Consider the following 21,633-nt stretch of genomic DNA (forward strand, 5'->3'; position numbering starts at 1 on the left):
TGAGCTGACATAATTGTTTTAGGTTCTTTGGTGGTCCATAACGCTGTCTATGTGCCAGAGTCCCCCTTTGACCACAGAGCTTGCAGAATGGGTCCTCTACATGTAAATGTAAAACACTGATTGGCGAGTACGGATAAATGTCGTTAAATCCACCCCCTACATGTCAGAGAACATTTCTCTGTGGCGCAATTGGTTAGCGCGTTCGGCTGTTAACCGAAAGGTTGGTGGTTAAAGCCCACCCAGGGACGGGTCTCTATTTGTTCTTTACACTTATTGATTACGTCGTAGCTGTTCCTCTGCACCTGTATCCTTACATAGAATCTGAATGTGCCATGGAGATGCCCCCTGTACTCTGTTCTGTTGTGTTCTCTCTCTGATTAAGTGAGCATCATTGCTGCTCTGTTGCAGAACCTGCAGGACCAAAACAAGCAGAGGGTGGTGGTGGTGGACAGAGACAGGCGGCTGAAGAAGCAGTGGTGATGCAGGGGTCCTGTCCAGCCGCTTGTCTGTTACAGCTGACTGAAGAGGCTGTGTCCAAGGAGTAGTGGCTAGAGGACATTAAAAAAAGTTATGTTATTGTATATAGTTATAGATGAATGAAGGGAGTTACGATGACTTTATGACCCTGTGGTTTAAAATAAATTTTGTTCACAACAAAAATGTCTTTCCCTCCTTTGTGATTTCCAACAATAAACAATAAAGTTTTATGACCATCTTAATTTCCTGCAGCGCTGCTGGCTGGCCGTCCAGGTCATGAACCCACCCACCTCCTCCACGTTAATCAATAAGACCATAGACCAAACTAAAAGTAAAAGCACAAGTCAAATACATTTTTATTTACATTGGACGTGTATTTGTTGATGAATAAAGAAAATTCGATTAAATAAGGCTGATAAAGTAAAATAATAAATAATACATTTCTACAAGCTAAGAATGAGCTTCATAACGTTGTGGCCCTTTCTTTCCTTATATTTTGAAGGAGAAAAGTAACATTTATAATACTTTTAATTAACTTTTACTTTTTCATTTAAATGTACATTTACGTACTTCCGCTTCAAAACAGGAAGTGCATCACTCGATTCTCAACTGAAACTTAACTGATGGTCCTGCAGGTTATCTCAGGTTAAATCTCTGCGTGAAGCCTCACGTGTGTGTTTGTGTTTGTGTTGTGTCACTCCTCACTTGTGTGTTTGTGTAGTCTCCCTCCTTGGGCGTGTGTGTGTGTGTCTGTTTGTTTTCTCTGCCGCTGGTTTTCAAAGTGAAAGTTTACAGCCGGAACTCGTCAGATCATCGAATCCGCTGCTCGGTGAGTTTCCTCCCACTTCCCCACGTCAGTTGTCACATGGGGTGTTGCTGCGTGTGTTATACCGTTGTGTACATGTCGCACGTTATTGTGTGTTAGTTATTGTCTTGTGTTGTTTTATTCGTCATTGTTTATGATAATGGAGGATCGAGAGGCGGCGTCGGTTCCCATTACACCCAAACACAACAGTTGCCTTCACTGTCACTGGGTCTTTCCAGATGTTTGTGTTTTTTTTCCTTTCAACATCCTTTTATGTTTATATATTTAAAATGTAAATACATCTTCTTTCTTATTGGGTTTTTTGTTTAGTGAGCAGTTTGATTTAGTATAGAGACACATCTAAAAGCGCCACAAGTCTCCTTTTAGTCGAAATGGAGGTAGTAGAAATTTCCCACTGTGAAAATACTCAATTGCAAGTAAATGGTGATGCTGTGTTTTTGACCATATCTTGTAAAGCTGGTTTCTGTCCCTTAACTTCTTTCTCTGTCTTATTTCGTCCACAGGCTTAAGCCAAACATCTGGAAGAAGAAGGTTCAACGATGGGAAAATGCCTACACTCCCATTTGAAGGATCCCAGAATGAATTCTGAGCTTGTAGAGAAGTTCAGAGAGAAACTGGACCACCTCACAATCTCAGGTAAAGGACATTACATGACACCACTTGTGTATCAGGGTTTAATGATGACTGTTGTGTCTTTAGATCACCACGGCCTCCGCAGTCCAGGTCTGACCTGTTACCTGAACACTGTGCTGCAGCTGCTTTTCATGACGGAAGACTTCCGGGACTCGATCAAACGGTTTGTAATCTCACTTTTTAAGAGATGTTCTTGTAGTTTGAGACAAATCTGATAAAAAATATATGACTCGGAGCAATTTCTCTGAGGACATCTGACCAGCAAGCTCCTTATCCTCTTTTGAATCCCTCTTGAAGACACACTTTTATAAGTTTGCTCTCTCAGGACTCGGAGTCTGATCTTTGTAAATATTTTTAACCCTTCATTCTATTGATTGTAGAATATTTTACTTTGATAGGTACTTTTGAAATAAAGTGTATTATTAGTATCTTAAAGCTCATTAATGAATAAAATCAGTGGAGTGGAGATTCCAGGGAGTCACTGGTCCCAGGCAAGAAATATTCGGAAACAAAACTTACCTTTTGTCAAGAAAGCAAATAATGATGATAGAAGATATTCCTTAAAACTAGAAATAATGTTATCTCGGTCAAGATATGAAATCAGTGCTGTTCACATGAACTGCTTGTTGTTTTTAATCCTAAGCTACATATTCTTCTCACTGTGCTTCAGGTGCTGCAGCAAAGACTCCACAACCATTGATGCACTGCTGAAAAAACTGTTTGACGACCTGGAGATAGGTTTGGCAAAAACACATCGTCTTACAAGAAAGCTGGGGATCGTAGATGGTAAGTTTAGACTGGAGGCGTTTCACTGCAGCTGTAGAAGCAGAATATAACAGAATATATCTTTTTGTTTTGTCGCTTAGTGTACGAACAACGTGACGCTGCTGAGTACTTTGAGAAGATCCTGTGTCTGACCAGTCCGGAGGCGTCCAAGGTAGAGACATGTCCATGTTTTCATTTAAAAGGGACAGTGTCCATGAATCCTATGGATTTAATATCATAATTAAATTCATTTTATTTCTTGAAAATGCTTTTTGAGCTCTTCATATCAATTTGAGCAATGTCAGATAAAAGTAGTAGAGTAATGGTAAAATGGAAACAGCGACGTATACTACAGACACAGTAAATATACACATAAATACTTATAGTTACAGTATTAATTCTACTTGTTAGTGTATTATTCCTTGAACAGAATCCAACTGAACCTCTGCTGTATCTTGTGTGTGCAGATATTTAAGGGCGAGCTGAATCATAAAACCACATGTGGCGGGTGTAAGAAGAAGAGCGACTCCAAGGGCTTCTTCTGGATTCTGCCTCTCCCGATGGAAGATTCAAGCCGTCATACCTTCAGCGTGGTACTGTGCCATGTTTTAACGAGAATGGGAGAGAGTATTTTTCGTATAAAGTGAGAAGAAGACAGGATGAATGAATATCAAACGTTTACAGGAGCGAGGGTTGATGGCGTTCTTCAGGAAAGACAAAGTCTACGGAGAAAACAGGATGTACTGCACCGAGTGCGATAAGAAGCACGACGCAGACCTTGTGAGTCGATCATCGGATCTTTATTGGATAACGGGTGAGTTTGTGACTGTGTGTTGTTTATGCTGATGTTTTCACCGTGTGCTTCAGGAATGTGAGATGACACAAAACCCAGAGATTCTCACGCTGCTGCTGAAGAGATTTACCTTCGAATACAAGAGCAGACACTACGTGAAGCTTCACTGCCAAGTGAAGGTTCCTCAAACTTTGCACATAAAGGTATTTCTTTTAAATTAATAAGTATTTACCGTGTTGCAGAAAAGTGATTTCATTTAACATTTCTTGAATCGGTTGTTTTATTTCCCGCTCTGCAGGACTGTAAGTATGACCTCTACGCTTTAGTTAACCACTTTGGGAATCTCACTGGAGGTCATTACACTGCAGAGATCAAGTCTTTTGAAACTGGGGCGTGGTATTGCTTCAACGACGACACTGTTGGCAAGGTGAGGAGGCTTGTTTTTTTTTATTTCCTGTCCAATTTCCTGATAATAACCTAATGTTTAACAAATCCACATTTGAGTGACTGTGACGTTTATAATATATTCTACTTCTACAGGTCAAACCACTCTTTAGGTCTGGAAACGGCTCAGTGAGGTAAATATTTCATTTTAACAAGACAAACTCTGTTCTTTGGTTATATCTCTCGACTGGAACTGAAACTGCAGAGTCCCACTCACTGAATTTAAACAAAACTGAACGGTGGATATTACCCATGATCCTCGGCTTCCTGAACCAGAAGTTCTGACTTCCTGGTCGTTCTTAAGGCCAATTTATGCTTGTACGTCTTTTCCAAAATGGACAGATAAGACCGCCCTATCCGTCGTGGAACGCCCTATTCAAGCGCATCGGAGAGCTTTTCGTACACGTCTGATTTTTCTAACTGTCCGTCTTTATGTCGGAGAGCCCACGGAGAGCTCTTGGCTGTGATTGGTCCGCGAACGACATAATTTCCCTACGACGTCATTTCCGGACCTCACACTTCCTGCCTTCTTCCCTGTGTCACATCAAACCCAAACACAACTATTATTCTACGATTAATGTGACGTGTGTGTTAAGCCAGCGGAGTTGTCCAGCTGACGGTGGCTCGTTAGAGCACTGACGGCATGTGTGCACGGTCACATAAGGTTATAACGAGCTTTCAAAACGGCGCTAGCGGGCTAGGCTAGCGGGCTAGGCTAGCCACCATGCTAACTGCGGTGGTAACAGAGCAAAAACCCGCCGTCACGACTTTAATTCCACTTCTATCATGACACTGTTTCTATAATATCGTCAGATTAGAAGCAAACACTGGGTAGTAGTAGTTAGTGTCGGGAGTCCCTGCTGACTGTGTGTGGAAGCTGGGGGGGAGCTAGCTCCATGTAGCTTCTAGCTTCATGTAGCCTCAAGCAGATTCAAGCTGTGGAATCAGCAACACAGTTCGGAAACAAGACCTGGGAACCGCTGCGCTAAGAAACGATTACATCAGCATTTTGACCCGCTGGGTGTCACTTTATTTAGTCCTGTTAGTTGCCATGGTTCAGTGTGTGGGGACGAGCCACAGAGATAAACAGACACACGTGGACTTCTTCTTCCCAAAATTGGGGTAGGCTTCTCTGAGCTCGTCTTCCGTTGCGCCACCTATGGGTTTGGCGGTGAATTTTTTTCGACGTACAGTGGTCGGAGAAGCAAAAATCAAAAAGACTCTTTGCCCTCCGTGGAGCCCTCTCCGAGAAATGGATACGTTGAAGCATACTGGAGCCTTTACTGATCTACACTTCAGCTTTACTCTTCAACTTGCTGGACCTGATTCATCTGACAATTGAAAATGCGACTCTCAGTCACTTCTCACAGGCGAGGTTTATGTGCCTTGCTCAAGGGAGATGAATAAGTATTGTGGTAAGACTTTTTTCTTCTCAAACCAGGTCCAATACAGCGTATCTTCTCCTGTACAGGAAGGGTAAGCACAAGCAACACATTTACTTTTGAGTTAACGTTTAAAACGAACGATTTAGTTTGGTATTTCATGTTTTAGATTTTTACCGTTCTGCATTTTTTAGATGTCAAGGCTGAAAGACGACTCAACGAGGCAGAGCGAGGAGAGACTCCTGATCCTCATCGTACACCGAGGGATGAAAGTGGCTGCGGAGGGGAAAACGTGAATCACTTGAAGAGGAGCTGCGGTGGCGACGACTCTCCTTGGGAACTGGAACAGCAGCCAAACCAGGGAGAAGCGTGTGGGAGACACAAAGACACTGAAGTAGACGGAGACACGTTGCTGACAGAAAAGTCACGTTTCTCAAAGTCGCAAAAAGATGGACGTTGTGAGCCAAACAGACGGCATCTGAAAACCAATTTGGAGCACATCAGAACACCCTTTGTGGAAAATACGTGTGAACAAACCCATAGTTACCAGGATAAGAGGCAACAGCCAGAGGATATTACCTGGGAAAAGACTGGCAGCAGCCCCAGAGTCAAACCGTCAGAAAGTAAACGTGTGAAAAATAAAAGGGAGGCAGCCGCAGAGATAAGCTTAGGAGGAAAAGGTACTGTAAAGCCGTGTCAAGTTTCCTCCATTTACTATAGTAACTGCAGAGTGAATGAACCCGCTGCCTGTGGCTCCTCACCCCCCCTCAGGAGATATTCAGGCAAGGTAAAGAGAAACGAAGGTGAAGGCAGGAAACTGGAGGCCACGCAAAATGGGACGGCCAGAGCAAAGACGCCAAGTGAGAGGAAGAGAAAACACACGAAAAAGAACCAGGAGAAAATAAAACCACCGCCGTGGAGGTGACTAGATAAACAAGGTCGATATTTTTTTATTTATAAGTTGGATTGGAAGCTGAAGGACTCTGGAAAATTGGGTCTGGACATTTCTCTAGTCTCTGCAACGGAGGATTCTGAGAAAAAAGTAATAGTATTACAAGAATAAAGTTGTAAATGTACGAGAATATTGACCCTAATGTTGGTTAATCCTTTTTAGCAAGGAGTTCGGTGAAACCTGAGTTTAAAACCAAGAATCAACATCCATGGTCAGGTTCAGAGTAGAGATATTGTGTCCTACAGTTGTGAAACACGTTCATACCAGGAAATAAAAGATGAAATTCTGAACGTTTGTCTTGTTCGTCATTTGATCTTAAACTCAAATGTGCTCTCTGTAAAAGATACAGGGGAGTTTACCTCGTCTATTCCTGGCTTTCTAGAAACTGCTGATTCACACTGCACAATAGACTCCACCTCCTGTGAAATGTTTCCTGACCGGAGCTTGTTTACTTTTACTTTCAGTCTCGATGCTTTTACAATAAATCACGTGGATAAGAAGGAGCGGGTGGGGATTCCCCATTTGGTTATAACTTCAAAACAAAATTGGGACGGGGAAGTTTAGTCCAAACAAAGCTGCTGGAAATCCGGGTGATTTCCAGGCGACATTTCAGTGACAACAACATTTAATGAGGTTTAAAACTGTTCCGGTGTTCCCCTTTTAACTTTTTTTTTTTTTTTTTTAAATGTATACAGCTTCATTAGTTTCTATTTCTTCTCAATCCTTTTACCTCTTTCTGACCTCTTTGGTTTTGCTTGTTTTATCAGTATTTTATGATTTTTAATTTTGTCTGTCTAAAGTGCTGCACAGGCACATAGCTCCTCAGTGTTATCATTGGTTCACTGTTATTTTTTATCATAGATCTTTATGATTCCGTTCAGTCTGGCTATTAAATCAAGATTATGTTTATGGAAACTTTGACCAGTTGGCAGCTTCACTGTTTTTGAAATAATGTGCTGCTCTTTTATATTTTAGTCACACACTGCTTATTTTATTTGGAAGAGACATTAAATAGGCATTCTGTGTTCAGGTGAAGGAACCTTTATTAAATGATACAGGGATTAATTAAATTTGTAAGGAACAACATTGTAGGAGAATACAGGAGATATCCGTAGCTCTTTCAGATTAAGTAAATATAGGTCAAAACTCAAACAGGAAACACAAGAAGCCCACGTCCTGCACAGTGAATGTGTGCGTTTCTGGACCCTGTTATTTGTGGTGCCACACGGGGATGGAGGTCTGTCTGGGAGCCACGCCGTCCTTGCAGGGGATGAAGTAGGAGCTCTCCTTCAGACACTCCTCGGTGAGCTTCAGGCACACGAAGCAGAACTCCACCTGGCAGCGAGGACAGATGATGTTCTTACAGCCGGTTCTGTCGTGCTCCACGCGCTGACCGCAGGTCGGGCAGGCCCGGATGGAGGGACACTTGTCCACGCCCTGCACCTGAGGGAGACTGGTGTCCTTGCAGTTCTTGAGGAGCTCCAGGTTGAGGTTGACGCAGCCGTCGTTGTCGCAGCGGTCAGAGCGCGGCATCGGACCTTTCCACTTCTTCAGACACTGCCAGCAGAACGTAACCTGATCACCATCGTCTTCCTGGCAGACTGTGCACAACACGCTGAGGTTAGTCAGGTCCTCTCTCTCCACAAAGGTTTTGCAGCCAGGACACTGGTGGAAAGAAATCATTTGGAAAATTGGTTGTTTGAGGAGAAGATTAATACCAGTCTCATATTTGGGGGTTCATGGAATTAAAGTTTAACTTCAGGACCACACCTCCACCACTGCTCTTCCTCTCATATTTATAAATCCTAATAATCTTCCTTCCTTCTGTCTTTTCCATCGTCTCTAATAGGGGCCCTGTGAGTTTAAACAATTCCTTTCGAGCTACCTAAATCAGTCTGTATCTTTCAACGGTAAAGACGACACTGGGACACTCACCTCTTTGATTTCACAGTATTCTACGGCAGCCAGGCGGGCCATCTTCTCTTCGAAGTACGCCATCTCTTCCATGGTCAGCACTGCCAGCCTGCGCACCTCCTGATAGGACCACACTTTATGACACTGCTCTACGGTGCCGTTCTTCAAAGCCGGGCACTTAAATTTGTACTGGCCCTGAAATCAAAAGAAGAACACATCAACCAGTCAAAGACATAATGATTGACATTACAAAAGTTCTTACATTCATATTGTACATCTGTTAACACATGATTATTTACAAATTCGGAAGTTACGGTGTAATATCTGTGCAATATAGCTAACACACAGCTCAGTAGTCAATCTTTTTGCTCCGTTTTTGGTCTCCTCCATCGCCTGAGGGAAGCAACTAGGACTAACTTGGTCGAGCAGGCGGTGCAGACAATGAAATCTAAGCTTTTTCACTAATGTTGGGGGGGAAGGCAGCTTAACAATGACTGAAACTCACTGTGAAGCAGTTTTGGGGCCTAAGTGCAGTAGAAACCTGTGAAAGTGTGATGGTGGAAGGTACCTGATCCAAGAGGCTGCGGCACCACCCGGTGAGGGATTCCGGGGTGACGGCATGACCGCAGGACATCTCTGCTCGGAGACCCTGGTCCCCTTCCTCTGGGGCTTCAGGACAACAACAACATCAACAACAACAACAACAACAACAAGAGCATGTTATTTTCTATTCATGTTTTTATCTTTAGTGTCTTTTTAGTGTGTCCTTAATCCTATGCCATGTGTAGATGACCTTCTTTTAAAAGTGCTAAACAGATAACATGTATTATTATTAATCAAATTATTCATAGACCAGAAACAGTTGTTGATATTTTGTAGATGTAATTGTGTTATTAATAATAACAAATAATAATAAGAGTTACATGAACACAGTGCATCTCCTTTGTTTAACTAAATGAGAGTTATAAACAGGAATCCTGCATTTAAACAGTGGTGGAGGAAGTACTGAAGTTTAGTACTTAAATAAAAGTACAAGTACCCAGGAAAATATATACTTAAGTAAAAGTACTACATCAACAATCCTACTTACGTAAAAGTAAAAAGTACTTACTTTTAAATTTACCTTAAGTATTAAATGGGATGTCTCTCAAGGCTGTGCCATTTTAATAAAGAAAGCAGATATAGCTACTGGTAATAATCATGCTTCTACAGATGTCACTACTAGTAATAATTATAAGCAACAACATTTGTTTATTGGAAAGGTTGGTGTACTTATTATACTTACCCTCTGTAATACTGTTCACACTCTATCTTACAATTCTCCACTAAAACATTCTGCAAATGTCACAGACAGATAGAGGGAGAGAGAGAGAGGGGGAGAGGGAGAGAGAGAGAGTCACAGACAGTTAGAGGGAGAGAGAGAGAGGGGGAGAGGGAGAGAGAGAGAGACACAGACAGATAGAGGGAGAGAGACACACAGACAGATAGAGGGAGAGAGAGAGAGAGCGAGAGAGGGAGAGAGAGAGACACAGACAGATAGAGGGAGAGAGAGAGAGAGAGAGAGACACAGACAGATAGAGGGAGAGAGACACACAGACAGGTAGCGGGAGAGAGAGAGAGAGAGAGAGAGGGGGAGAGAGAGACATAGACAGATAGAGGGAGAGAGGCACACAGACAGATAAAGGGAGAGAGACACAAAGACAAGTAGAGGGAGAGAGAGAGAGAGAGAGAGAGAGGGGGAGAGAGAGACACAGACAGATAGAGGGAGAGACGGAGAGAGAGAGAGAGAGAGAGAGAGAGAGAGAGAGAGAGAGAGAGAGAGAGAGAGAGAGAGAGAGAGAGAGAGAGAGAGAGAGAGGGGGAGAGAGAGAGACACAGACAGATAGAGGGAGAGAGAGAGAGAGAGAGGTGCGCCGTGCTGCGCCAACCTCCGCTGCTCAAGTAACGAGCCAGTTTTGAGATTGTAAGAAGTAGAAAGTACAGATATTTGTGTTCAAATGTAACGGGTAACAGTAAAAAGTCGTCAGGGAAACGAATACTCTAATTAATAACTTAATTACTCTAAGTAAAGTACAGATATGTGAAAAATCTACTTAAGTACAGTAACGAAGTATTTCTACTTCGTTACTGTCCACCACTGCATTTAAATGGTAAATTATTAAAGTCTTATTTCTTACGCATCGGATCCAGGTCGTCAGGCCGGTTGACGAACTTCAGGGTCGTGTCTTTGGGGTCGAACCTCTTCTCTCCCTGGTTGGTTGTGGTCATTTTGAACTCAGCTCCTCTTCTCTCCGGGCTGGACGGTGAAGACTGTAGGCAAAACAATCTTATCTCAAACTCTCTGTTTCAGCTAAAAATAACTCAGGTGGAATGGGTGGAGTCTCGGGTGAAAGTGAAAGCATCCTACTCGTCCCCAGCCACCCTCTCTAAAAAACAACAACCCGCCACGGGAGTCCGAGGCAGAGCAGAGGGACAGAGTGCAAGCGAGCGGTTCACCCAGAAATCAGCATGGGCAAGATTTACCAGGTCGTGGTTCACGGTCTCCGGGGCGAGAAAATGACCATCGACTTGTGCAACACGGAGGAGCAGATGAAGACCATGACGGTTGAGCAGCTGAAGGAGAAGATTGCAGAGAAACTTCCTCAGAGTGCAGGTAAACACACAGAGTGACGTTTAAAAAAAGAGTCTGTCGCTTTATTTCTATGATTATTATGATGATTATTTATTTTTATTTCTCTGAGGGAGCTGAACGGAGTCTGGGAAATGTTCCTATTGTTTGTCTGTCGGCAGATTGTCATGGAGCGTGTTATTTAAGCAGGAGCGTTCTAAGGGATTTTGGGTTCCTAGGCAAAGAGGTATGGGGGGGGGGGGCTAGCTGAGTTTCAATTGGGGTATAAATGTAATGCTAATAACTAATGCCTACTTTAAGCTTTAAAAAAAATGTAATATATGTCTTACAGTTTGACTAACTGTGTGTGTGTGTGTGTGTGTGTGTGTGTGTGTGTGTGTGTGTGTGTGTGTCTGTCTGTCTGTCTGTCTGTCTGTCTGTCTGTCTGTCTCTCTGTCTGTCTGTCTGTCTGTTTCTGTGTGTGTGTCTGTTTGTGTGTGTGTGTGTGTGTGTGTGTGTGTGTGTGTGTGTGTGTGTGTGTGTGTGTGTGTGTGTCTGTGTCTGTGTCTGTGTCTGTGTCTGTGTCTGTGTCTGTGTGTGTGTGTGTGTGTGTGTCTGTGTGTCTCTGTCTGTGTGTGTGTGTGTGTGTGTCTGTGTGTGTGTGTGTGTGTGTGTGTGTGTGTGTGTGTGTGTGTGTGTGTGTGTGTGTGTGTGTGGTGTGTGTGTGTGTGTGTGTGTGCGTGTGGTGTGCCTGTGTGTGTGTCTGTGTGTCTGTGTGTCTGTGTCTGTGTGTGTGTGTGTGTGTGTGTGTGTGTGTGTGTGTGCAGGAGAGCAGGCTCTGCGGCTGATATTCACAGATAAGATGTTGGACGGAAACGACACGCTGCTCTCTGAATATGGAATCCAACACATGTCCGTGATCCAGATGGCGTTGAGGGTTCCTGGAGGACTGACGGCCTGACACCACCACTGTGCTGATTCACGATGCTACTTCCTGTTTACAAATGTCGAACCTTTATTCCAATAAACCTTAGGGCTGTTCCCAAGTTGCATTGAAATATGTTTGTATGCTGTTGCACAAAATAAAATGTCTCATCTTTGATCAGTGTGTGGTTATTCAGAGGTTAAAGTGAAGCCTCAAGACTCTTTAAAGGGGCATCAAATACTGGTGAACAACAATAACAATAACAATAACTTTACTTTACCAGGGAATAATACTTGGTATAAACAAATATTCTACACATGAAAGTAAACAAACACATGTATGGTTAACTGAATGTGTACGATCCTCAGATGAGGCATCACTATGAACAAGTGTCACGGTATTAAAGCATTTCATTAATTAATAGTTAAGTAATTCATAGCTTTAAATCCCTTTTAAGTTATTTTTAAGTTAGCCATTAAAATATCAAATCTAAAAATTATCAACTTTGAAACAAAATCTATTAATTTATAGATTATTGTATTTACTAGTGAATAAATGCATTAATGCATGTATTTTTTTAATATTTACCATTTCCTTGTCACGTGTGCTCCTCCATGTAACTCAGTGTGTCACTTTTGCGTTCAGGTTTTGCATGGAACGAATCCAAGGTGTGTCTCAGACAAAATAGCTTTCAGTTCCTGGACTATTTTTAGAGCTGTTTTTATTGCAAACTTATATTCAGTTTCTTTGTAAGAAACTTGTGAGACTTGTTTCTCCTGTTTATGGAAACTTTGACCAGTTTGCAGCTTCGCTGTTTGTGAAATACTGTGCTGCTCTTTTGTATTTTATTATTCAGATAATTTAGTCTTATACACGGCTTATTATATTGGGAAGAGACAATAAAAAGGCATTCTGTGTTCAAGTGAAGGGACCTTTATTGAGTGATACAGAGATTAATTCAATGTGTAATGAACAACATTGTAGGAGAATACAGTAGATATCCGATAAAAGAAACTTGTGAGACTTGTTTCTCGTAAGAGGTGTCAGCTAATTGAAGCTTATTATTCAGAGACAAAAAAAGCAGCAGGTTCCCAGCAAGTGAAAGTGAAAGAGCTCCTGCAGTTAGAACAGTTGTTGGTCAAACAGAGGAGAGGGTGTGTGACTGTTACGGCTCGATGTATTTGTGTTTTTTGAACAGTCGATAAACTGTGGTGACTGATAAAGGATCATGATGAACACTGGTCTACCTAACACTCCAGGTAAGATACACTTCCTGTTATCTACAGCATTGTGTGAGACGTTCCTGACTTTACATGCATTTGATCAAACTCTCCTCCCAGCAGCTGATATAGTGTATCATGGCCTGTTCAACCAAGGGGCCACAGATTACCTGAACAGTGTGCTGCAGGTGCTGTTCATGACCAACGACTTCAGAGAGGCTGTGGAAAGGTGTGTTACAAAGTCCAACTCACAATATGATCATTTTAAATAAGTGCACCTTTGACTCTGGGTCTGATTTCTGTTCAGGTGCGCCCCTCATAACCCTGAGAGTATTGATCCTCAACTCAGAGACGTGTTTGATGAGTTACTGAAACAAAAATCATACGCAAATGAGATCACAAACAGGCTGGGCATCCACTCAGGTATGTGGAACAACATGTTGCCTTAATAGAGGCTTGATGTTGAAGAATCAAACTGTTTTGATTGGTGCTGTGTCTAAGATGGACGACATGTCTCCTCCTCCTCCCACTCGCCACAAAACACCTCCATCTTGTGCTGATGATGTCATTCAGAGCCAATGTCTGTGGAGTAGGGATCCAACCTGTTTTTATATCATCAAATAGCTCATTTAAACCAAACTTACAGGAACCATACATTAGTGAGAAAATGTATTTATTAACATTTGAAGATTAGTTGGTCCATGTCTCATCCACTAGCATGTAGAATGCAGGGTTTGTGATCCATACTGCAGCCAGCCACCAGGTGGCGATCAAGACGCTTTGGCTTCAGATTTAGGGAGCAGTCATGTCGGCCATCTTTATATACGTCTATGCTTGTGTCTGAAACCATTCACTAATCCCTATATCGTCCATTTTATAGTGAGATCTCATCGTATGCATCATGAAAAGTAGTGTACGAATGATGGACATTAACTGAGCAATATGTACCATCATGTATTGCGCTACTGCTTAGTGTAAAGTGAACATTTTAAGTTTATAATGGGATTTTCAACTGGTCGACACTGTTGTTGCTGTACGTCATTGCATCAGTCACATATTGTTTTTAATTGTTGTAATTGTGTCTTTTCTTTGCCCATGTTGTTTTCTATGTCTGTCTTATTATCATATTGTCAATCATATGTTTGGGTTGGTGAATGAGTGAATGTCAGACACAACTTATGTCATCTATGTATCTTAAAGGAACATCATGTGATTCAGATCTGCGTCACGCACATAGAAGTATTAACATAGAGTCATTTAAGACCCACTGAGAAAAACCTGACATTAGTGTTTTCTGTCCAAACACTGATTTCCTCTCCTCCCTGTTCAGTGTACGAGCAGCGTGACGCTGCCGAGTACTTTCAGAAGATTCTAAATCTGTCCAGTTCTGACGCATCACAGGTAAACATGCCACCAGTGCTGAAGATGAACACGGGAGTGACATGTTTCATGTAAAGTAACAATTGTTTTTTCTGTGTTTTCAGATCTTCAACGGAGAGTCGACGCATACGATCACATGTTCCCAGTGTCGCAAAGTGAATTACACAAATGGGAGATTTTGGCATCTTCTTGAACTGGTGGATTCCCACAGTGACGTCTACAGTGTGGTGAGAACCTGACTTGCTATGAATTGTTATTTGTAATAAACTGTATGATATTAAACCTCAATATATTTCAATCCATAATGGTTAAAAGCAACTGCCGATATATCAGAGCAGATATAGAAGAGGTCTCTTACTGTTATGAACATTGAGGTGTATAAGTCCATGACGGTTTCATGTGTTTCATCAGGTGGATGGCATCAAGGAGTATTTCGGAACCTCACATTTCAGTGGAGAAAACCAGATGTACTGTGACCACTGTGAGACCAAATGTGATGCTACTAGGGTGAGTAATGACAAACCATGTTTCTGATTCATGTGCACCAAGCGGAACTATAACAACATGACAACGCGTGTTTCACACAGACATGTGTTATGAAGCATCATCCAGAGGTTTTGACGCTGCTGCTGAAGAGATTTGACTTTGACTACCGTTACGAGTCGCATGTCAAAAACAACCGGGTCGTAGTTGTTCCCTCCTCCCTACAAATCCCAGAGGTACAGTCTGTATTTTATTTTGTAGTATTTTATCACAGCACATTCATTTGTCTACTGCTCACTCTGCTCTTTCCCTCTGGTGATCAGAATCAAACGTATGAGCTGTATGCGTGCGTGGAAAACTCTGGTTATTTTAAAGGTGGATATTACACAGCAACGATAAAGTCCCAGGATGATGAGAAGTGGTACAACTTCAACGATGCCAGAGTCACGTTGGTAAGAGTGATCACTTTGACTTTTATTCATCTGTGTATTTATTTTCCATCTCAATTTTAGTTGTGCTTTCCATCAACAGCTTGATCACCAGCCGTTCCAGACTGGCAATACTGAGAAGTAGGTTTTCATTCGTCTTTTCTTTCCCATCAGACGTTTTGCTGAACATGAAAATAACTTTATTTTCTCTCATTCATCCCTTCAGATCCCAGAGTGTTCAACTTCTTTTTTACAAGAAAAAGAAAAGTGAGATATTTCTATTATTCTTACTTTCTTGTGGTGTGGATTTCTGCTTTAAATCTGTTTGTTAATTGATTATTTTAAACCTATTTTCCAGGTGCATACTCCAATGGATTGTGTCAGCCTGCAAACAGAGGCGATGCTCCCGATCATAAGGGTTATAACAAGAATAGACAGGACTCAGGGGATTCAAAAGAGGCTAGAAAACATGAGAGAGATAATACGAAGATGATGAAGGGTGAGGAGGAGGAGGGAGGAAAGGAGGCAGAAGCTTATGCCAGTGCAGAGAAGAGAGTACTGTTGTCAGTAGGAACCCCACTTATGAAAAGAGAAGATGATCCGAACTGTGAGCGTGTAAAACAGAAACCTGCTCGGAAGAGACCACAGACGGATTTCATTCCCAACAGATCAGATCCTGAACACAAGCATGAGAAAGAGGCCAGACACAGGTCCTGTGATTATCCTCCAGTTTGTGTGGAGGAACGTAGAGATAAGGAAAGAATTGATGAAAAAGAAAAGAGAAAAAACTTACCAAGGGAGGCAAAGCACCTAGGACATGTTGGATTGGACAACGTGGATGATGATGAGGGAGGTAAACATGGAAAAGGTTATGCTGGTCAGAACAGTACTTTACCTGCATTTGATCAGACTCTCCTCCCAGCAGCTGATATAGTGTATCATGGCCTGTTCAACCAAGGGGCCACATGTTACCTGAACAGTGTGCTGCAGGTGCTGTTCACGACCAAGGACTTCAGAGAGGCTGTGAAAAGGTGTGTTACAAAGTCCAACTCACAATATGATCATTTTAAATAAGTGAATCTTTGACTCTGGGTCTGATTTCTGTTCAGGTGCGCCTCTCATAACCCGGAGAGTATTGATCCTCAACTCAGAGATGTGTTTGATGACTTACTGAAACGACCATCGTACACTTATAACATCACAAACAAGCTGGGAATCCACTCAGGTATGTGGAACAACATGTTGCCTTAAAAGAGGCTTGACGTTGAAGGATCAAACTGTTTTGATTGGTGCTGTGTTTAAAGATGGACGACATGTCTCCTCCTCCTCCCACTCGCCACAAAACACCTCCATCTTGTGCTGATGATGTCATTCAGAGCCAATGTCTGTGGAGTAGTGATCCAACCTGTTTTTATATAATCAAATAGCTCATTTAGACCAAACTTACAGGACAAATCAACACTTGACCATACATCACTGAGAAAAATGTATTTGACATGCACTTTGACGATTTAGTTTGGTCCAGCAATATGTACCATCATGCATTGCGCTCCTGCTTAGGGTAAAGTGAACATTTGACATTTATAATGGGATTTTCCACTGGTCGACACTATTGTTGCTGTACGTCATTGCATCAGTCTCATATTGTTTTGAATAGTTGGAATTGTGTCTTTTCTGTTCTCTTGTTGTTTTCTATGTCTGTCTTATTATCATACTGTCAATCATTCATAGTGAGTCTGGGTTGGTGAATGAGTGAATGTCAAACACAACCTATGTCATCTATGTATCTTAAAGGAACATCATGTGATTCAGATCTGCGTCCCGCACATAGAAGTATTAACATAGAGTCATTTAAGACCTACTGAGAGAAACCTGTCATTGGTGTTTTCTGTCCAAACACTGATTTCCTCTCCTCCCTGTTCAGTGTACGAGCAGCGTGACGCTGCCGAGTACTTTGAGAAGATTCTCCCTCTGACCAGTTCTGACGCATCACAGGTAAACACGCCACCAGTGCTGAAGACGAACACGTGAGTGACATGTTTCATGTAAAGTAACAATTGTTTTTTCTGTGTTTTCAGATCTTCCACGGAGAGTCGACGCATAAGATCACATGTTCCAACTGTCGCAAAGAGAATAACACAGATGGGAGATTTTGGCATCTTCCTCTGGAACTGGTGGATTCCCACAGTGAAATCTACAGTGTGGTGAGAACAGGACAGCAGGATTCCCTCAGACTGAATGTGCTTTTGACAATTTGATTGCTGTGCAAATCACCAGTTAGGATAAGGAGAAAGCGTCACAAGTTTCGGAAACAGAGTGTTTCAATACAGACTTGATGAGATCTTAACATAACTTAAATACCAATAGAGCAGATTTTTTGTATTGCCAAAAATATCAGCCTATATTTGCCATATCGGTATTTATGTTTATCAAAATGAAAACTTTATTTTACAGAATAAACCATGCAGAAAGGATTTGTATTTATTTTATATTTTACACTTAAAAAGCATTTTTTATTTGGTAGTAGTTGTATTTTCTTTTTATTAATTGTTATTTATAATAATCTGTCTGATATTAAGCCTCAATACATTTCAATCCGAAAAGGATTGAAATAATAACGGATGATTTTTTTAAAATATAATGTGTGTTTTATTAGGTGGATGGCATCAAGGAGTATTTCGGAACCTCCGATTTCAGTGGAGAAAACCAGATGTACTGTGACCACTGTGACACCAAATCTGATGCTACTATGGTGAGTAATGACAAACCATGTTTCTGATTCATATGCAGCAAGCGGAACTATAACAACATGACAGAAATACAACACGTGTTTCACACAGACATGTGTAATGAAGCATCATCCAGAGGTTTTGACGCTGCTGCTGAAGAGGTTTGACTTTGACTACAGTAAAATGTCGCACGTCAAAAACAATCGGGTCGTGGTTGTTCCCTCCTCCCTACGAATCCCAGAGGTACAGTCTGTATTTTATTTTGTAGTATTTTATCACAAAACAATCATTTTTCTACTGCTCACCCTGTTCTTTCCCTCTGGTGATCAGAATCAGACGTATGAGCTGTATGCGTGGGTGGATCACTTTGGTGATCTTAGAGGTGGACATTACACAGCAACGATAAAGTCCCAGGAGAATGAGAAGTGGTACTACTTCGATGATGCCAGCGTCACATTGGTAAGAACATTAACTTCAGTTTTATTCCTTTTTCTAATTCATTGTGTAATGTTTGTGATTCTTGTCATCAACAGCTTGATTACCAGCCGTTCCAAAAGGACATCATTGAGAGGTTAGATTAAGTTCTTATTTTCATACCCTCTGTACATATTTGGTGTTACCAGTTACCAGTTTTGGGTTGTGGAGTCAAGGTGGCCTCACAAAACATGCTTTTGGCCTCTTGAACAGGATATTTAAGATCTTCCTCCAGGGAACTTCACTCCATTTTTTAACCAGTTGTCACTTGGTCAAAAAAATGAACAGATGAGATTTCAATGTTCGGGGTCAAAGGGTCACGGGGACCTCATGTGATTCTGGAAAAAAATGCATTGTTTTGCTTGTTTTACTGTATTTGAAAATGGCCTTTATTTATTTTCATGTCTTCCCCCCACTATAGCTCCCAGAGTGTGTATCTCCTCTTTTACAGGAAAAAGAAACGTAAGACCCTTGTTTTTTGTCTCGTTATGCTCGTGCATCAGGATGATGGCACTTAGCTTGAATTCATTCGAATCCTGCTTTCTGGTCCATGTTGCAGATATTCATATTCAAGAAATCAGTGAGGTGTTCACCGATGGAGACAATGGAGCTGGTGTCATGCAGAGGAAACCACTCAATGATCAGGAGGGTAATGAGGAGAGCAGTCACACGTGTGGTTATCCTTCAGATGAAAAACAAGAGGAGGATGAGAAAAAGAGAAAAAGACAGATATCTGCAGAAGCTCAGCTTGAAGATAGAGTGGAGGATCAGAACTGCGTCAATGCAGAAATAGATGATGTTAGACAAGGGAGAGCAGATAGTTATCAGGATTTGAAACTAGAGGCCAGTGACAGCGATGCATCACGTAAACGTCTTATTGAAAAAGACGAGGTGAGAGAAGTAGAGATGGGCAGGGATGGAGGTAGTGAAAGGTTAGAAAAACCCAAATATCTGGACAGTCGGTCAGAGATCCAGGACAAAGAAAGATCACACGATATTAGACAGACGCTTGATGAAGATCAGGGAGATGAACAGGAGGATTTAGACCTTCATCTTGTTAGTACGGACAAAAATGAAGAGGAAGAGGAGATGGAAGTGGACGATAGCGAAGGACAGACAGGAGCTAATAAACTGACCTCAGAGCCAGAAAACCAAAAAGGCAGTTGATGAGAAGACGAGAACAGATGATAAAGAGGACACGGGAGGAGTTGGTGGTGGTGAGCAGGGAGGCAGCAGCGGGTTGTTTGAACGGAGTGAGCGCCAGAAAGATGAGAGGAGGGAGGAAAAAGGAGACAAGGAGCCAAAAAGAGGAAATGACGAGGCCGCACAAGGATCCACAACCAAGCCTGACTGTAGTGAGGGTGTGGACAATCAGGACGAGGGAGGGTTAGATGAGGGCAGACAGAACGGACCAGAGGAGACGATCGGTGTCCATGAAGGTGTGGGTGCAGAGGAACCAGCTAAAGAAAATAAAGAGCCCTCTCAATCAGGAACGGAAGAGCTGAGGGAGAACCAAGGAGGTGAAGGTGTGAAAGAGATGGAGAATTCTCAGCCAACAGAAGGAGCTGTAGTGGAGGGTGGAGGTGGGTCGGATATGACAATACTAAAGGGGGAGATAATTCATAAGGAGGTGGTTGTAACATCTTGTGGCGTTCAGCTAAGTATCGAGAGGAAACCGATAAGAATAGAAATTGGAAAAGGAGCAAAAAATACAAAGATACACTATGAGTAATGTGAACCAGACTTCAGAGTGGGATTAGAGATCATAACACTGCTCGTCACTATAGTAATGCACAAGGTTTTCCTCATGTTGTCAGTAATCAGGCAGTAACATTAGTGTAAATCTGCTTATTTCATTGGCCGGTAACAGAAAGCATCAAGTAGAAGAAGTCACTGACGTCACTTTTGACTTTGATTAAAAAGTTTATGTTTTAAAGCAATATGTAGATTCTGACATTTTTTAGAGATAAATAAATAAATGACGCTGAATTTAACGTATGATTTTGTTTCAGAGAAAAGGTTGTGAAGGGAAATTCAAATGTAAAACTTTGTTGAGATATTTGTATTGTTCGTTGTCTAATTTTCAATGCTACTGTCTACACTGACAATTGTAAATAAAACTTTCAGTAAGTTTAGAGTTTATTATCTTTGAAACTAATGGATTGTGTTGTTGTTTACCTCATGTCACTGGAAGGGTTTAAATTAAAATAATAAAATAAGTATACAATAATAATGATAAGGATGTTAATAAAAATTATAATAAAGAATCGTGGATAAAAAATAGTTGCATGTCGTTTTATTGTTCTCAATTGTATTTCCATACCCTTAAAATACAATGTTTTTTTCAGAGTGTCATCACTGATGAATCTCATAGTAGAGTCATTATCTCTGATTATGTTTTTAAATATTGTGTTTTCCAAATTCCTTTAAATTTGCTTTAGCTTTGAATTTCTGCTGCTTACACTTAAAAAATAAAACGTGGTCTTCACACTTCAAGGTTCACGGGCGTTGATTTTCCTCTGCAACAAAATGAGGAACAATAATTAGTCCATTTAAAAATCAATTCCTCACATTTACCTACACGTGTGGAGTTACTATATGAATTTGTATATCTGCAAAATGTTAACGGCTTGTGTTGAGGTGAGGATATACACTATGTTTTAATATATGATCCACAAACAGGACTGACAATATCACTGTAAAATATATTCTTGTTTCTTCCTGTTGAACAACTGCGTCACGTAGACTGTGTCAAAAATAGATTCAGCTGCTTAAGAAGCTTCATGGCAGCTCGGGGTGTTTTTACATGATCAGTGGCCTAAAGGGCGTTTCATTCAAAATACTCAAGCTTCTTGTAAGTCATGTGATCCTGAACACAGCATTCCAGCATCAGTGAAACAGAAAGTGTTCTGAGGTGGATGCAGGAGACAGAGAGACTGTGTGTGTGAGTCGATAGTAAACAGAGGCAGGGTTGTGTGAATCTTACAGCTGGAGGTAGGCACATGTTTTAATTTATTAATGATTGATTTGTTGTTTTGAACAGAAGATTGTTAATCTGCGTGGAAGTGACTGATAAAGGATCATGATGAGCTGGCTTTACACTGGTCTACCTAACAGTCCAGGTAAGATCCACTTCCTGTTTTCTGCAGCCATGGTGTGAGACGTTCCTGTACTTTACATGCATTTGATCAAACTCTCCT

General features: G+C 41.5%; 3 protein-coding genes across 4 annotated transcripts; 2 read left to right on the forward strand and 1 right to left on the reverse strand.

Moving 5' to 3' along the window:
* Positions 1-1,092: 1,092 nt before the first annotated feature.
* Positions 1,093-6,543, forward strand: si:ch211-212k18.13 (ubiquitin carboxyl-terminal hydrolase 47). 2 transcript variants are annotated; one of them, XM_061066262.1, is made up of 12 exons: positions 1,093-1,306; positions 1,807-1,939; positions 2,003-2,099; positions 2,607-2,722; positions 2,803-2,873; positions 3,169-3,294; positions 3,386-3,481; positions 3,569-3,697; positions 3,793-3,921; positions 4,035-4,072; positions 5,380-5,414; positions 5,515-6,543. In XM_061066262.1, the coding sequence occupies exons 2-12, from the start codon at positions 1,843-1,845 to the stop codon at positions 6,243-6,245; spliced, it is 1,665 nt and encodes a 554-aa protein (XP_060922245.1). In that variant the 5' UTR covers positions 1,093-1,306; positions 1,807-1,842; the 3' UTR covers positions 6,246-6,543. The 2 variants fall into 2 exon arrangements, with proteins under 2 accessions (XP_060922245.1, XP_060922244.1); XM_061066261.1 differs by having other exon boundaries at positions 1,807-2,099.
* A 765-nt stretch (positions 6,544-7,308) lies between these two features.
* On the reverse strand, positions 7,309-10,549 carry LOC132995894 (uncharacterized). Its single transcript, XM_061066137.1, has 4 exons — positions 10,364-10,549; positions 8,755-8,855; positions 8,208-8,381; positions 7,309-7,937 (listed from the first exon to the last, which is right to left on the reverse strand). The coding sequence occupies exons 1-4, from the start codon at positions 10,452-10,454 to the stop codon at positions 7,482-7,484; spliced, it is 822 nt and encodes a 273-aa protein (XP_060922120.1). The 5' UTR covers positions 10,455-10,549; the 3' UTR covers positions 7,309-7,481.
* Positions 10,550-10,622: 73 nt separating this feature from the next.
* zgc:194655 (uncharacterized protein LOC794380 homolog) lies at positions 10,623-11,841 on the forward strand. Its single transcript, XM_061066138.1, has 3 exons — positions 10,623-10,833; positions 11,042-11,056; positions 11,625-11,841. Exons 1-3 carry the CDS (start codon positions 10,695-10,697, stop codon positions 11,753-11,755), a joined length of 285 nt encoding a protein of 94 aa, XP_060922121.1. The 5' UTR covers positions 10,623-10,694; the 3' UTR covers positions 11,756-11,841.
* The last annotated feature ends 9,792 nt before the right edge of the window (positions 11,842-21,633 follow it).

The sequence above is a fragment of the Limanda limanda genome, chromosome 22 (assembly GCF_963576545.1).
Source record: "Limanda limanda chromosome 22, fLimLim1.1, whole genome shotgun sequence".
Taxonomy (NCBI): domain Eukaryota; kingdom Metazoa; phylum Chordata; class Actinopteri; order Pleuronectiformes; family Pleuronectidae; genus Limanda; species Limanda limanda.

Coding starts and splice junctions, on each gene's coding strand:
- LOC132995894 (XM_061066137.1), bottom strand. CDS start 10,454: ATGACCACAACCAACCAGGGAGAGAAGAGGTTCGACCCCAAAGACACG. Junction 8,382..8,754: donor GCCGCAGCCTCTTGGATCAG/GTACCTTCCACC, acceptor TTTTGATTTCAG/GGCCAGTACAAATTTAAGTG. Junction 7,938..8,207: donor AATACTGTGAAATCAAAGAG/GTGAGTGTCCCA, acceptor TCTTTCCACCAG/TGTCCTGGCTGCAAAACCTT.
- zgc:194655 (XM_061066138.1), top strand. CDS start 10,695: ATGGGCAAGATTTACCAGGTCGTGGTTCACGGTCTCCGGGGCGAGAAA.
- si:ch211-212k18.13 (XM_061066261.1), top strand. CDS start 1,843: ATGGGAAAATGCCTACACTCCCATTTGAAGGATCCCAGAATGAATTCT. Junction 3,698..3,792: donor CTCAAACTTTGCACATAAAG/GTATTTCTTTTA, acceptor CCCGCTCTGCAG/GACTGTAAGTATGACCTCTA. Junction 4,073..5,379: donor TCTGGAAACGGCTCAGTGAG/GTAAATATTTCA, acceptor TTCTCAAACCAG/GTCCAATACAGCGTATCTTC.